At 49.3% G+C, this 13,069-nt stretch overlaps 1 protein-coding gene across 3 annotated transcripts in view; it reads left to right on the forward strand.

Moving 5' to 3' along the window:
- LOC123759435 (apomucin) overlaps nt 1-13,069 on the forward strand; it is an 82,438-nt gene that overhangs the window by 27,444 nt on the left and 41,925 nt on the right. For 2 of the 3 annotated variants that reach the window (XM_069335238.1, XM_069335239.1), the window contains exon 2: nt 7,807-7,851. The exons of the other annotated variant lie outside the window; for it this stretch is intronic. In XM_069335238.1, coding sequence (XP_069191339.1) covers nt 7,807-7,851 — 45 coding nt within the window. The remainder of the gene's footprint in view (nt 1-7,806; nt 7,852-13,069) is intronic. 3 annotated transcript variants of the gene reach the window in all.

Here is a 13,069-nt window from a genome sequence, read left to right on the forward strand (position 1 = left end):
CCTCCCTGCTGGCCTCCCTGCTGGCCTCCCTGCTGGCCTCCCTGCTGGTCTCCCTGCTGGCCTCCCTGCTGGCCTCCCTGCTGGCCTCCCTGCTGGCCTCCCTGCTGGCCTCCCTGCTGGCCTACTGTTGGTCTCCCTGCTGGCCTCCCTGCTGGCCTCCCTGCTCGCTCCACGGATACCGTATATATATATAGATCAAGGTAAACTTTTTCCTTAGTGTTAACCCTGGAACATTTTGAAGCTAAATTCCTGGTTATAGTTCAAGTATGTTCGGTCTTGCATACTTGTACTCTCCTATTTTTTCCCTGCAGTATGGAGCTTCAGCTCCTGGAACCCCGACCTTTCCATCCGTCGGTCGTCTAATGCAATAACTTCCCGTCCTAATTTTTTCCTATTGTATGCACTTTTAAAATTGTGATGGAGATGGCTTTTATTACCTACTCGTCTAGTTCATTGCTTACACCACTCTAAAGAATTATTTATGTGACCCGGAAGTCCCTATGCTCAAGTTCATACAAGTTAGTCTTTTGGCTTGTTTGGCATATTCCGCTGACGTTATTCTGATAATGTGTTCCACTGGCGTTAGACTCAAAGTCTTGTCATCTTCCAGATCTTTATCATCTCACATGTAAAAATGTTACCCATTTCATTCTATAATGCTGCATGTTCATTCTTATTCTTCATTCTGTGTGCCTCGGACCAAGCTTGGAGGAGTAGAAGAACTCCCAGAACCCCATCAAGCAGGTATCAAGCAAGTTACTCCTGTGCCTATCCTCACAACTTTGCATTTGTGTGGGTTTAAGTCTATTAGTCATTTCTTCGGAAATATTGCCGGAGCAAACGTGGACTTCTTCAACCAAAAAATAAGACGAGTTCCTACAGGACGTCAGAACCAGCTGGGTTGTAGTGGATATGTGTGCATGTGGGGCCCCTCTATGCCTCATAGTCTGTTGAACCAGCCTGGCTCCAGGCTGGGCTTGGGGGGAATAGGACCCACTCCAGGTATGGTCACGGAGATCTGTTCAGATTCCCCTCGTTAGTTTTGTGTCATAAGGAACCATTTGATATGATGAAGTCAATTTCCTCTCACAAGGTCGTTAATGTATTTTTGAAACAGGATGGGCTCAAGTGGCGACCATTATGTTTCTCCACTTGTTACCTGTGTGTGTGTGTGTGTGTGTGTGTGTGTGTGTGTGTGTGTGTGTGTGTGTGTGTGTGTGTGTGTGTGTGTAACTGGACATCATGTTACTTAACGGTGTGCACGCATCCGTGCGTACACGCCGATCTTTGGGCACGTGTGGGTGTACCTGTGTGTATATATTCACCCGGGCGTGTATTTCCCTGTGTGATCACCTGTACTGGTGTGTGTGTGTGTGTGTGTGTGTGTGTGTGTGTGTGTGTGTGTGTGTGTGTGTGTGTGTGTGTGTGTGTGTGTGAACGGTGAACACTGTTTGTCTTGTAATGTGAGTGCTCCAAGGCACGCGCGCTCACACGAGCCAATTAAAGACTGTGTTAGAAAGAACTTCAACAGCTGTGAAAGCTACCGAAGCTGTGAAACGGAATATAGGGAGTGGTGGAGGTTCACTCCATACACACGGAGTGTAGAGTGGTGGAGGCTCACTCCATACACACGGAGTGTAGAGTGGTGGAGGTTCACTCCATACACACGGAGTGTAGAGTGGTGGAGGCTCACTCCATACACAGGGAGTGTAGAGTGGTGGAGGCTCACTCCATACACACGGAGTGTAGAGTGGTGGAGGCTCACTCCATACACACGGAGTGTAGAGTGGTGGAGGCTCACTCCATACACAAGGACTGTGGAGTGGTGGAGGCTCACTCCATACACACGGAGTGTAGAGTGGTGGAGGCTCACTCCATACACACGGACTGTGGAGTGGTGGAGGCTCACTCCATACACAAGGACTGTGGAGTGGTGGAGGCTCACTCCATACACACGGAGTGTAGAGTGGTGGAGGCTCACTCCATACACAAGGACTGTGGAGTGGTGGAGGCTCACTCCATACACACGGACTGTGGAGTGGTGGAGGCTCACTCCATACACACGGAGTGTAGAGTGGTGGAGGCTCACTCCATACACACGGAGTGTTGAGGTGGAGGCTCACTCCATACACACGGACTGTGGAGTGGTGGAGGTTCACTCCACACACAAGGACTGTGGAGTGGTGGAGGCTCACTCCACACACAAGGACTGCGGAGTGGTGGAGGCTCACTCCACACACAAGGACTGTGGAGTGGTGGAGGCTCACTCCATACACAAGGACTGTGGAGTGGTGGAGGCTCACTCCATACACAAGGACTGTGGAGTGGTGGAGGCTCACTCCACACACAAGGACTGTGGAGTGGTGGAGGCTCACTCCACACACAAGGACTGTGGAGTGGTGGAGGCTCACTCCACACACAAGGACTGTGGAGTGGTGGAGGCTCACTCCATACACAAGGACTGTGGAGTGGTGGAGGCTCACTCCACACACAAGGACTGCGGAGTGGTGGAGGCTCACTCCACACACAAGGACTGTGGAGTGGTGGAGGCTCACTCCATACACAAGGACTGTGGAGTGGTGGAGGCTCACTCCACACACAAGGACTGTGGAGTGGTGGAGGCTCACTCCATACACAAGGACTGCGGAGTGGTGGAGGCTCACTCCACACACAAGGACTGTGGAGTGGTGGAGGCTCACTCCATACACAAGGACTGTGGAGTGGTGGAGGCTCACTCCATACACAAGGACTGTGGAGTGGTGGAGGCTCACTCCACACACAAGGACTGTGGAGTGGTGGAGGCTCACTCCATACACAAGGACTGTGGAGTGGTGGAGGCTCACTCCATACACAAGGACTGTGGAGTGGTGGAGGCTCACTCCACACACAAGGACTGTGGAGTGGTGGAGGCTCACTCCATACACAAGGACTGTGGAGTGGTGGAGGCTCACTCCATACACAAGGACTGTGGAGTGGTGGAGGCTCACTCCATACACAAGGACTGTGGAGTGGTGGAGGCTCACTCCATACACAAGGACTGTGGAGTGGTGGAGGCTCACTCCACACACAAGGACTGTGGAGTGGTGGAGGCTCACTCCATACACAAGGACTGTGGAGTGGTGGAGGCTCACTCCATACACAAGGACTGTGGAGTGGTGGAGGCTCACTCCATACACAAGGACTGTGGAGTGGTGGAGGCTCACTCCACACACAAGGACTGTGGAGTGGTGGAGGCTCACTCCATACACAAGGACTGTGGAGTGGTGGAGGCTCACTCCATACACAAGGACTGTGGAGTGGTGGAGGCTCACTCCATACACAAGGACTGTGGAGTGGTGGAGGCTCACTCCATACACAAGGACTGTGGAGTGGTGGAGGCTCACTCCACACACAAGGACTGTGGAGTGGTGGAGGCTCACTCCATACACAAGGACTGTGGAGTGGTGGAGGCTCACTCCATACACAAGGACTGTGGAGTGGTGGAGGCTCACTCCATACACAAGGACTGTGGAGTGGTGGAGGCTCACTCCACACACAAGGACTGTGGAGTGGTGGAGGCTCACTCCATACACAAGGACTGTGGAGTGGTGGAGGCTCACTCCATACACAAGGACTGTGGAGTGGTGGAGGCTCACTCCATACACAAGGACTGTGGAGTGGTGGAGGCTCACTCCACACACAAGGACTGTGGAGTGGTGGAGGCTCACTCCATACTCAGAATTGCAACTTCGGGTTTCACCAGAAATTCCATTTATTCAACACTATGGTATAAAATGCTTTGCTATTTGTATTATACATTTCTAGAGGGATAACCGGCGGTGCCCGGGTCTCCGTCTGTATCTCTTTCCCTTCCATTCTCCCATTTTCTCTCTGTATCTCTCCCGTTTTCTTTCTCTCCCAGGGGGAAAAACATGGTCGAGTAACGTGGAATCAACGTCATATTGGACACAAAAACCAACATTTCAGATTCCATAGTTTGGGGTTGTTGTTGCTTGTCGCAATAGTATCCAGTCCTACTTACACAGGGGGCATGGGGGTCGACCCCAACCCTCTCCCCATGACAATCGCCACACACAATACAGCATGGAACTAATGGTTCCCGCTATAGTCCAGCCTCCAACCTCCAACACACAATCAAACCAAAGCAAACAGACGTTGTTTCTTATTGATATAGATTATTAAGTTCTTATTGTTTAGATAACATTATGTAAATAAAGCCAATTGTTTGTCCTCCATTACTGCCAGTAACAAACTAATAATAATAATAATATGAACAACAAAAATGTAATTTCTTGCCATCTGGATTACCACCGGAAGTCCAATGACCAAAACCGAGGCTATAAACTGTGGTTGGGTCGTTAGCTGAGAAGGTCACTGTGGAGAATTTGTGGTGAGGAGGGGAGAGGGGGGGGGAAGGGGGTTGTTAAGGCGAGTGTGGCAGGTGCTGACGTTGGTTTGTGGTGTGTCGTTTGGTTTGTGGCGCGGCAGTTGTATTGTTTGCCGCGTGTTGTTTGTTTTAGTTTGTAGGGTGTTGTATTTCCTGGTTGTGGGGCTTGGGAGATAACACTTAACCCGGCAAGCACAGGTAAACATATATACACGGGTCGACCCCCCCCCCCCTAACCCCGTGTATAAACGCGGTAAACTGTAATGAAGGTCAAAGGAGGGTGGTAGATAGAGATAAACTCCAGCATGTGCAATGTAATGAAGCTCAGTGCTGGGGGACAGCAGACCCGACACCTTGAGGTGGATCAATGTCCCCGCGCCATCTGACGATGACACAAGGTACTCCTGCAACACAAAACAAACCTGGAGAAACTCTAAATGTACCACCAAACTAGTTCCAGAACTGACAGGCATGAGTTATGAGGAAATATTAACGGAACAAGATCCTCGTATAACTGGAGGAGAGAAGACGCACGAGAGACATGATAGCGAGGTACAAAATATTCTAAAGAAACTCTTAGTAGACAGAGGAGGAAGAATTCAAATGACTCAAATGTAGTGTATGATAGAACATAAATGGATCGGAAACTTCTACACCAGTCAATTGTGGGTTGCGAGGAGGTACTCAAGAGCTAAAGCTCAACCACATCAAGCACTTCAGCTAGCTATCATACTTCACCCATAAAACAACATCTTAAAACTGAGCAAAAAGAGTCAATTAGCGAAGGTGAGTGGAGCAAGATTGGATCTTCCTCCTAATGGCAAAACTCCCATTTACTAAACACTGGCCATTGAACCTTATGCCCGAGGGTCAACACATGGCCCTGGTGACCTGGTCCTCCCCCAGGTGTGGGCTGGGCTGCCTAATTATCCCAGGTGAGACTGCCAGGCGTAAGTGTTGCCGCCAGAATGAATGTTTTATATAAAATTACAAAGTGTTGTATAATATAAGTTTTGTGTGCAGGCCTATGGTAAACTTCAGAATCAGGTAGACAGGGTATGTTGATAATTCGAGAAAGGGAAATACGAAGCAGAGAGGGAGAGAGAGAGAGAGAGAGAGAGAGAGAGAGAGAGAGAGAGAGAGAGAGAGAGAGAGAGAGAGAGAGAGAGAGAGAGAGAGAGAGAGGGTGAGAAAATAAGGAAGGTCTGCGACCCCCAGCGATAAAAATGCCAATATACAAGAGTACAGTTCCCCCTGGACGACCTTGGCTCTGGAGGGAGTGTAGGAAGAGCGACCAGAACACGACCACCAACATTAGTTTACTCCTCATTTGGCTCTTCTTAAGACTATCATTTGTGGGCCACTTTTATATAACAAGAGAAAGTAGTCTTCTTGCTTTACTTTTTTATTGTACTAAAACTAGGCTTCATGAGGGCTGTCAATTGACGTACCTGGTGAAACTGCAAGCAGGAGTTGTTATCCTACCTCATCTCATCTGAAGACTGCTCCTAAAGACGCGTTTATTTGATGAGAATGTACTTTGAAATTATCAAGTAGGGAACTATCATATAAAAAACTTGGGGAAACTGCAAGCAAGAGTTGTAATGCAACCTCAGCTCAGTTGAAACCTATAGTCGTAATGGCTTGGCGCTTTCTCCTGATAGACAAGGGAAGGGAACACACACACACACACACACACACACACACACACACACACACACACACACACACACACACACACACACACACACACACACACACACGGCTGCGGGAAATGCACCTTACGACACTGGAAGACAGAAGAGTAAGGGGGGACATGATCACAACCTACAAAATCCTCAGGGGAATTGACCGGGTAAACAAGGATGAACTATTCAACACTGGTGGGACGCGAACAAGGGGACACAGGTGGAAGCTGAGTACCCAAATGAGCCACAGAGACGTTAGAAAGAACTTTTTCAGTGTCAGAGTAGTTAGTAAATGGAATGCATTAGGAAGTGATGTGGTGGAGGCTGACTCCATACACAGTTTCAAATGTAGATATGATAGAGCCCAGTAGGCTCAGGAATCTGTACACCAGTTGATTGACGGTTGAGAGGCGGGACCAAAGAGCCAGAGCACACCCCCGCAAGCACAATTAGGTGAGTACACACACACACACACACATACACACACACACACACACACACACACACACACACACACACACACACACACACACACACACACACACACACACGCACACTCGCACACTCGCACTCGCACTCGCTCTCGCTCTCGCTCTCGCTCTCGCTCTCGCTCTCTCTCTCTCTCTCTCTCTCTCTCTCTCTCTCTCTCTCTCTCTCTCTCTCTCTCCCCCTCTCTCCCCCTCTCTCCCCCTCTCTCCCCCTCTCTCCCCCTCTCTCCCCCTCTCTCCCCCTCTCCATCTCCCTCCCTCCCTCCCTCCCTCTCTCCCCCCCTCACTCAACCACTTGGGCTGGGCGGTAGAGTGACGACCTCGCTTCCTGCAGTGGGTCGGCGTTCAATCCCCGACCGTCCAAGTGGTTGGGCACCATTCCTTCCCCCCCGTCCCTGGTCCCTTCCAAGTGCTATATAGTCATAATGGCTTGGCGTTTTATCCTGATAAAGCCAATTAACGACAATTAATGCATGGCAGCCTTGCCTGTATTTAATTACCAGTTTAAGAGCTCGTAAGCGTAATAAGGTTGTCCACCTCTACCCAAGATTATTCTTATGTACGACCTCGTGGTATTGCGGAACTCGTTAGCTGTTTATCAAATGCAATTACGAGCTCGTAAGTGGATGACAGGTCAGGATAGCGGGTCATAGCTGGATATAGCCAAGGAACACTGCACGGGATTCCGTGTCACGATAATGGGTCTGAATGGGGCTTATGCTGGATATTGTAGCAGGATACGTCGGCTGTATACCAGGGCACTATGGTGGAGCTGGATACACGAGAAGGATATCGGGGCAGGATACCGGGTTAAAGCATCAAGGGGGGAGGGGGAGTATGGCAGGTCCAGTTACCGGATCAGGCGAGACCTGACACCCCCCCCCCACTCCCACCTTCTCTCCCACTGTCAACACCCCCAGCACCCCTCCCACCTTCTCTCCCCCACTGTCAACACCCCCAGCACCCCTCCCACCTTCTCTCCCCCACTGTCAACACCCCCAGCACCCCTCCCACCTTCTCTCCCCACACTGTCAACACCCAGTCTTCATTAGCATCCGTCTTCATTACCTTGCATTCGCCGGAGTTAAACTCTAACAGCCATTCGTTAAACTGTTCTTGTTGTACACACACACACACACCTCTGACCCCATTCACCAACTTTCGTAGAACCACATACATATTGATACATATATTATTACTTTAGCTGTAATATGATTTTAATATATGTTTGGTGTCCTTGCAGGTAAGGCTGAGGCACCCACCGTGTGCGAGAGGGCGCCACACACAGGTAACACACACACTAACGACGCTCACTTCCCCCTAATATAGTTAATTAGAAGAACTACGTGATACAAATCCCGTCATATGATGCTGGGCCGCTGGTATAAGATAATACGCTGGTATGAGATAACACGCTGGTATGAGATAACACGCTGGTATGAGATAACACGCTGGTATGAGATAACACGCTGGTATGAGATAACACGCTGGTATGAGATAACACGCTGGTATGAGATAACACGCTGGTATGAGATAACACGCTGGTATGAGATAACACGCTGGTATGAGATAACACGCTGGTATGAGATTACACGCTGGTATGAGATAACACGCTGGTATGAGATAACACGCTGGTATAAGATAACACGCTGGTATGAGAGCCAGGCGGGGAGATAACGAAGCACATAACTCCAGCGACCAGCATCACCTGCAGGCTACGAGCCTGCGGGCTCACCTACACTAATGAGCCAACCACCTTACCTGTCCGAACACACATCTTGCAAACTGCCTGCTTACCTCCCTGCTTGCCTTCGTCCCTGCCTTCTTACCTTCCTGTCTGCTTACCTCCATGTTTACCTACTACTATCTGCCTATCTGCTTGCCTACCTGTCTACCTGCCTGCCTGTCTGGACCCTACGCTAGCCATCTGTTGCAGGAGGTTTTCCTTGTCATAGCCTGGCGATTTGTCTAGTTGAGCGGTGTTCTCCTCGTCCAGCGCCTCCGTGTGTGTTCCTTCTCGCTCTCGTGTGATCTTGTGAGCCAGAACCATCAAGCAGCTGCTCTAGTTAGGCTCTTGTTGTTTTTAGATTCAGCTACTCTGAACGAAAAGTTCCGAGGTAGCACGGGCTATGGTGAGCCCGGAGAGGACTTAGGAGGAGTTCCAGGCACAGTTAGGCTGGTGGGGGCCCTCACCTTACCTGCCCCGGAGCCTTGACCCGCCTCAAGGAACACTCGCGGCCACGGTAAGACCATACTTCTGGACAAAGCATTTTACGAGCTCGCCATAGCCCGTGCTACATGGACACTTTGTTCTGAGTAGCTAAATCTGAAACAACAAGAACAAAGCATCACTCCAGCCTCCCAAGCTCATCCTCTATACAGTCTTAATCCTTTCCTGCCGTCCAGCATTCTCGTCCCAAGAGACAGGTTTTACTCGCTAATTATTATCAGGTTTCCCCCACCGCGTGCGTGCGTGCGTGAGTGCGTGCGTGTGTGTGTGTGTGTGTGTGTGTGTGTGTGTGTGTGTGTGTGTGTGTGTGTGTGTGTGTGTGTGTGTGTGTGTGTGTGTGTGTGTGTGTGGGGAGGGGGGGGGGGGAGGGGATGAGTACTTATCTAATAGTGCTGATGGCCAGGGTGGTGTAGCTCTTGGCTTCAAAGGCTTCGCAGCTTGTGCAATTTCTCTTGTAATGTTTTATAAATGTGTCAAATATCTTGAAGTTGTGTACTGCAGTGGACGGTACAGCAAAGGCCTCGTCTCCTGCATGTCAGCGTTCGATCCCCGACAGTCCAATTGGTTGGGCACCATTCCTTTCCTCCGTTCTATCCCAGATCTTGGTCCTCATGTCCTTTCTAAATGCTATACAGTCGTAGTGGCTTACTGCTTTCTCCTGATAATTACTTTAACTTACACTAACTGTTAAATTCTACATGTTCCTGTGGCTCATCAGGATTTCCGATGCCTATCTATGGTTATTTGCCCTGGTTCTTTTTGCCTGGAACAGTCTTATCTTTGTGTCAGCCCCTTAGTATTTTATATATCAGAATCATATCTCCTCTGGTTCTCCTCTCCTCTATTGTTTGGAATTACGACTACTTGAACCATTTTACAGGTGTCGTAAGTCTTGTTGCGAGTGTCTTAATTGTTAGAGTTCTGTTTTAGCGTTTCACAAGGCGAGGGTTCCGTGCTGGCGCTGAATATTCCCGTGCTGGTCTGACGTAGGTTCAAAGATTTAATGTTTAGGTTCTTAAACACTATTTTTTTCACTCGCCAGTTTTTGCACATGCAACTGATGTCATCCCGTTCATGTGTGCTTATGAGGTTGGAAGTGATGTCAACACACAGCTTGATTCTTTCCAAGGTCTCCAACTGCCTCTCCCTATGCTAACTAGTCTTACTTACCTACTTAGTACCTACTTACCTACCTACTTACCTACCTACTTACCTACCTACCTACTTACCTACCTACTTACCTACCTACTTACCTACCTACCTACTTACCTACCTACTTACCTACCTACTTACCTACCTACTTACCTACCTACTTACCTACCTACTTACCTACCTACTTACCTACCTACCTACTTACCTACCTACTTACCTACCTACTTACCTACCTACTTACCTACCTACTTACCTACTTAACTACCTAACTACCTCTCCCTTAGTCTACTCTGTTCTTTTTAACCTCTTTTCTCCTCACCCATCACACCGCACATGCTGGATATAACTTCCAGGGAATCCCAAAGGCTGACGGGAGACATCTCCCGTCCACGAGGCTAACCATAGCCCGTGCTTCCTGCCCCGCTCCTGTGCCAGGTAAGTTACGGGCTCACCATAGCCCGTGCTTCCTGCCCCGCTCCTGTGCCAGGTAAGTTACGGGCTCACCATAGCCCGTGCTTCCTGCCCCGCTCCTGTGCCAGGTAAGTTACGGGCTCACCATAGCCCGTGCTTCCTGCCCCGCTCCTGTGCCAGGTAAGTTACGGGCTCAACATAGCCCGTGCTTCTTGCCCCGCTCCTGTGCCAGGTAAGTTACGGGCTCACCATAGCCCGTGCTTCCTGCCCCGCTCCTGTGCCAGGTAAGTTACGGGCTCACCATAGCCCGTGCTTCTTGCCCCGCTCCTGTGCCAGGTAAGTTACGGGCTCACCATAGCCCGTGCTTCCTGCCCCGCTCCTGTGCCAGGTAAGTTACGGGCTCACCATAGCCCGTGCTTCCTGCCCCGCTCCTGTGCCAGGTAAGTTACGGGCTCACCATAGCCCGTGCTACTTGGAACTTGTTCCGAGTAGTTTAATCTATAACAACAACAACCCAAACGCTGAATGGAACTGTAAGACCCCAGATCGTTCATTATAACCCCCAAGAGTGAGTGCGTTCTTTAGGGACGTTCTGTGCCGCAAGCAAAGAAGGCATAGCAAACTCTGCTCTGTGCCGCAAGCAAAGAAGGCATAGCAAACTCTGCTCTGTGCCGCAAGCAAAGAAGGCATAGCAAACTCTGCTCTGTGCCGCAAGCAAAGAAGGCATAGCAAACTCTGCTCTGTGCCACAAGCAGAGTAGGCATAGCAAACTCTGCTCTGTGCCGCAAGCAAAGAAGGCATAGCAAACTCTGCTCTGTGCCACAAGCAGAGTAGGCATAGCAAACTCTGCTCTGTGCCGCAAGCAAAGAAGGCATAGCAAACTCTGCTCTGTGCCACAAGCAGAGTAGGCATAGCAAACTGGGGTACATGAGCATCAGTCTAAAATCAGAGGAAAGTGAGCAGCACTCAACCACTATAATCACTGGACATAAAAAAAGCGAGAGTCGTCCCAATGACTATCATTTCGTCGAGCCTCGTTACTCCAGCCACACTGCCAGCCCCCGCGCTCATGCCTCTGATGAATTAGTATATTGTGTGACTATAATGCGTGTAGTGATTGAGTATGTGTGTAGCGAAGGAGTATAATGGTCTAGCAAGAGTTAGTTTATAATCATCTCTGAGGTAACTCTGGAGATGATTCCCTCGCTGGACCTACCTAGACTGACAGTTTGGGTAGGCACATGGGTAGGAGGGAACTGCAGTGAAGGTGGGAACTGAATTGTCGTAGGATACTAACGTATCTACTCCCCCCATGTATCTAATGCAGGTCGGCGTTCAATCCCCGACCGCCCAAGTGGTTGGGCGCCATTCCTTTTCCCTCGTTCTATCTCAATTACTTTTCCTGAAGTGCTATATAGTCGTAATGGCTTGGGGCTTTCCTATGATAATTCCCCGCCCTTCCCTTCCCCAAGTATCTTGTATGTAGGGATCGTATCCTCTCTGTTCCCTTTTCTAAGGCTGTGAGATTAAGTTCTCTTACTTCTCGTAGCTTAAGTTACTTCATCCAGGCCCTAGATGTATTGCAAACCTCTGCACACGTTTTGGCATTTTTGGATTTGCGTTTAAAAAGAAAATACGGATTCCAAACCGGTGCTGCATATTCCAGTGTTGGTCTGACAGGTTGTAGTGCAGGGAGGTGTGCGAGAGATAGTCACTGTTGTCGCTCAATACACGAGGTATCCCGAATACCATTTTTCGTCTGTTTTCTAAGGATGTTGTGTTGCTTCACTCCAGTGAAAAAAACTTTTTTTTTTGTCCGCCATGCTGGAGCAGACTTCCGTCACTGTCTCATTCTCACCGACACACCCGTCACCAGGTGTGGTGGCACCGCTGGTGGCAGGTATTCACACACCTGACTAGGCCTACAGGTGTACATTATCTCAGCATTCTGTTGTGGAAGTCTACACTGTTCACAGTGTTGTGTTAGATGCAATGGTCTTGTTGCTGAAGATGATGACCCTCCCACGGTCAAATTAATAGCATCAACACAATGATAACAACAGTAATAAAATATTAATATTATTAGCCCCTGACGCTAATATATACAAAAGTATTAGAATTAAGAAGAAATATAACCTGGCCGAACGAGGGTGGCATGAGGGGAAACTTCCCTAAACATTGTTGATAGGAGTTGAGGCAACTGAGTCAGAGACGGACTTGATGCTTCTCTAAGACATGATACCGGTTTGTTTTTGTTTTTTTTACACGGCATCTGGTATCATTATCAAGTGGTTCTTTGGTCCAGGTACAGGAAGCCTTGTCTCCTCCTCCTTCTCCTTCTCCTCCTCCTCCTCCTCCTCCTTCTTCTTCTCCTCCTCCTCCTCCTCCTTCTCCTCATTCTCCTTCCTTCTTCTCCTTCATTCTTCTCCTTCTTCTTCTCCTTCCTCCTCCTCCTTCTTCTTCTCCTTCCTCCTCCTTCTTCTTCTCCTTCCTCCTCCTTCTTCCTCCTCCTCCTCCTCCTCCTCCTCCTCCTCCTCGTGTCTGGGAGCGGTGGAGGAGGAAGGCTGAGGAACAGCCAAAGAAAAAGTGCACAAAAAACCACTAGACACGAATGAGTGGATATTCATTCACATATTGCCACCACGAGCCTCGAACCTCTGATAATGTATATTATAAATAAGAATAAAGTTAAATTGAATGCTTGCTGGAATGG

The sequence above is a fragment of the Procambarus clarkii genome, chromosome 32 (assembly GCF_040958095.1).
Source record: "Procambarus clarkii isolate CNS0578487 chromosome 32, FALCON_Pclarkii_2.0, whole genome shotgun sequence".
Taxonomy (NCBI): Eukaryota; Metazoa; Arthropoda; class Malacostraca; order Decapoda; family Cambaridae; genus Procambarus; species Procambarus clarkii.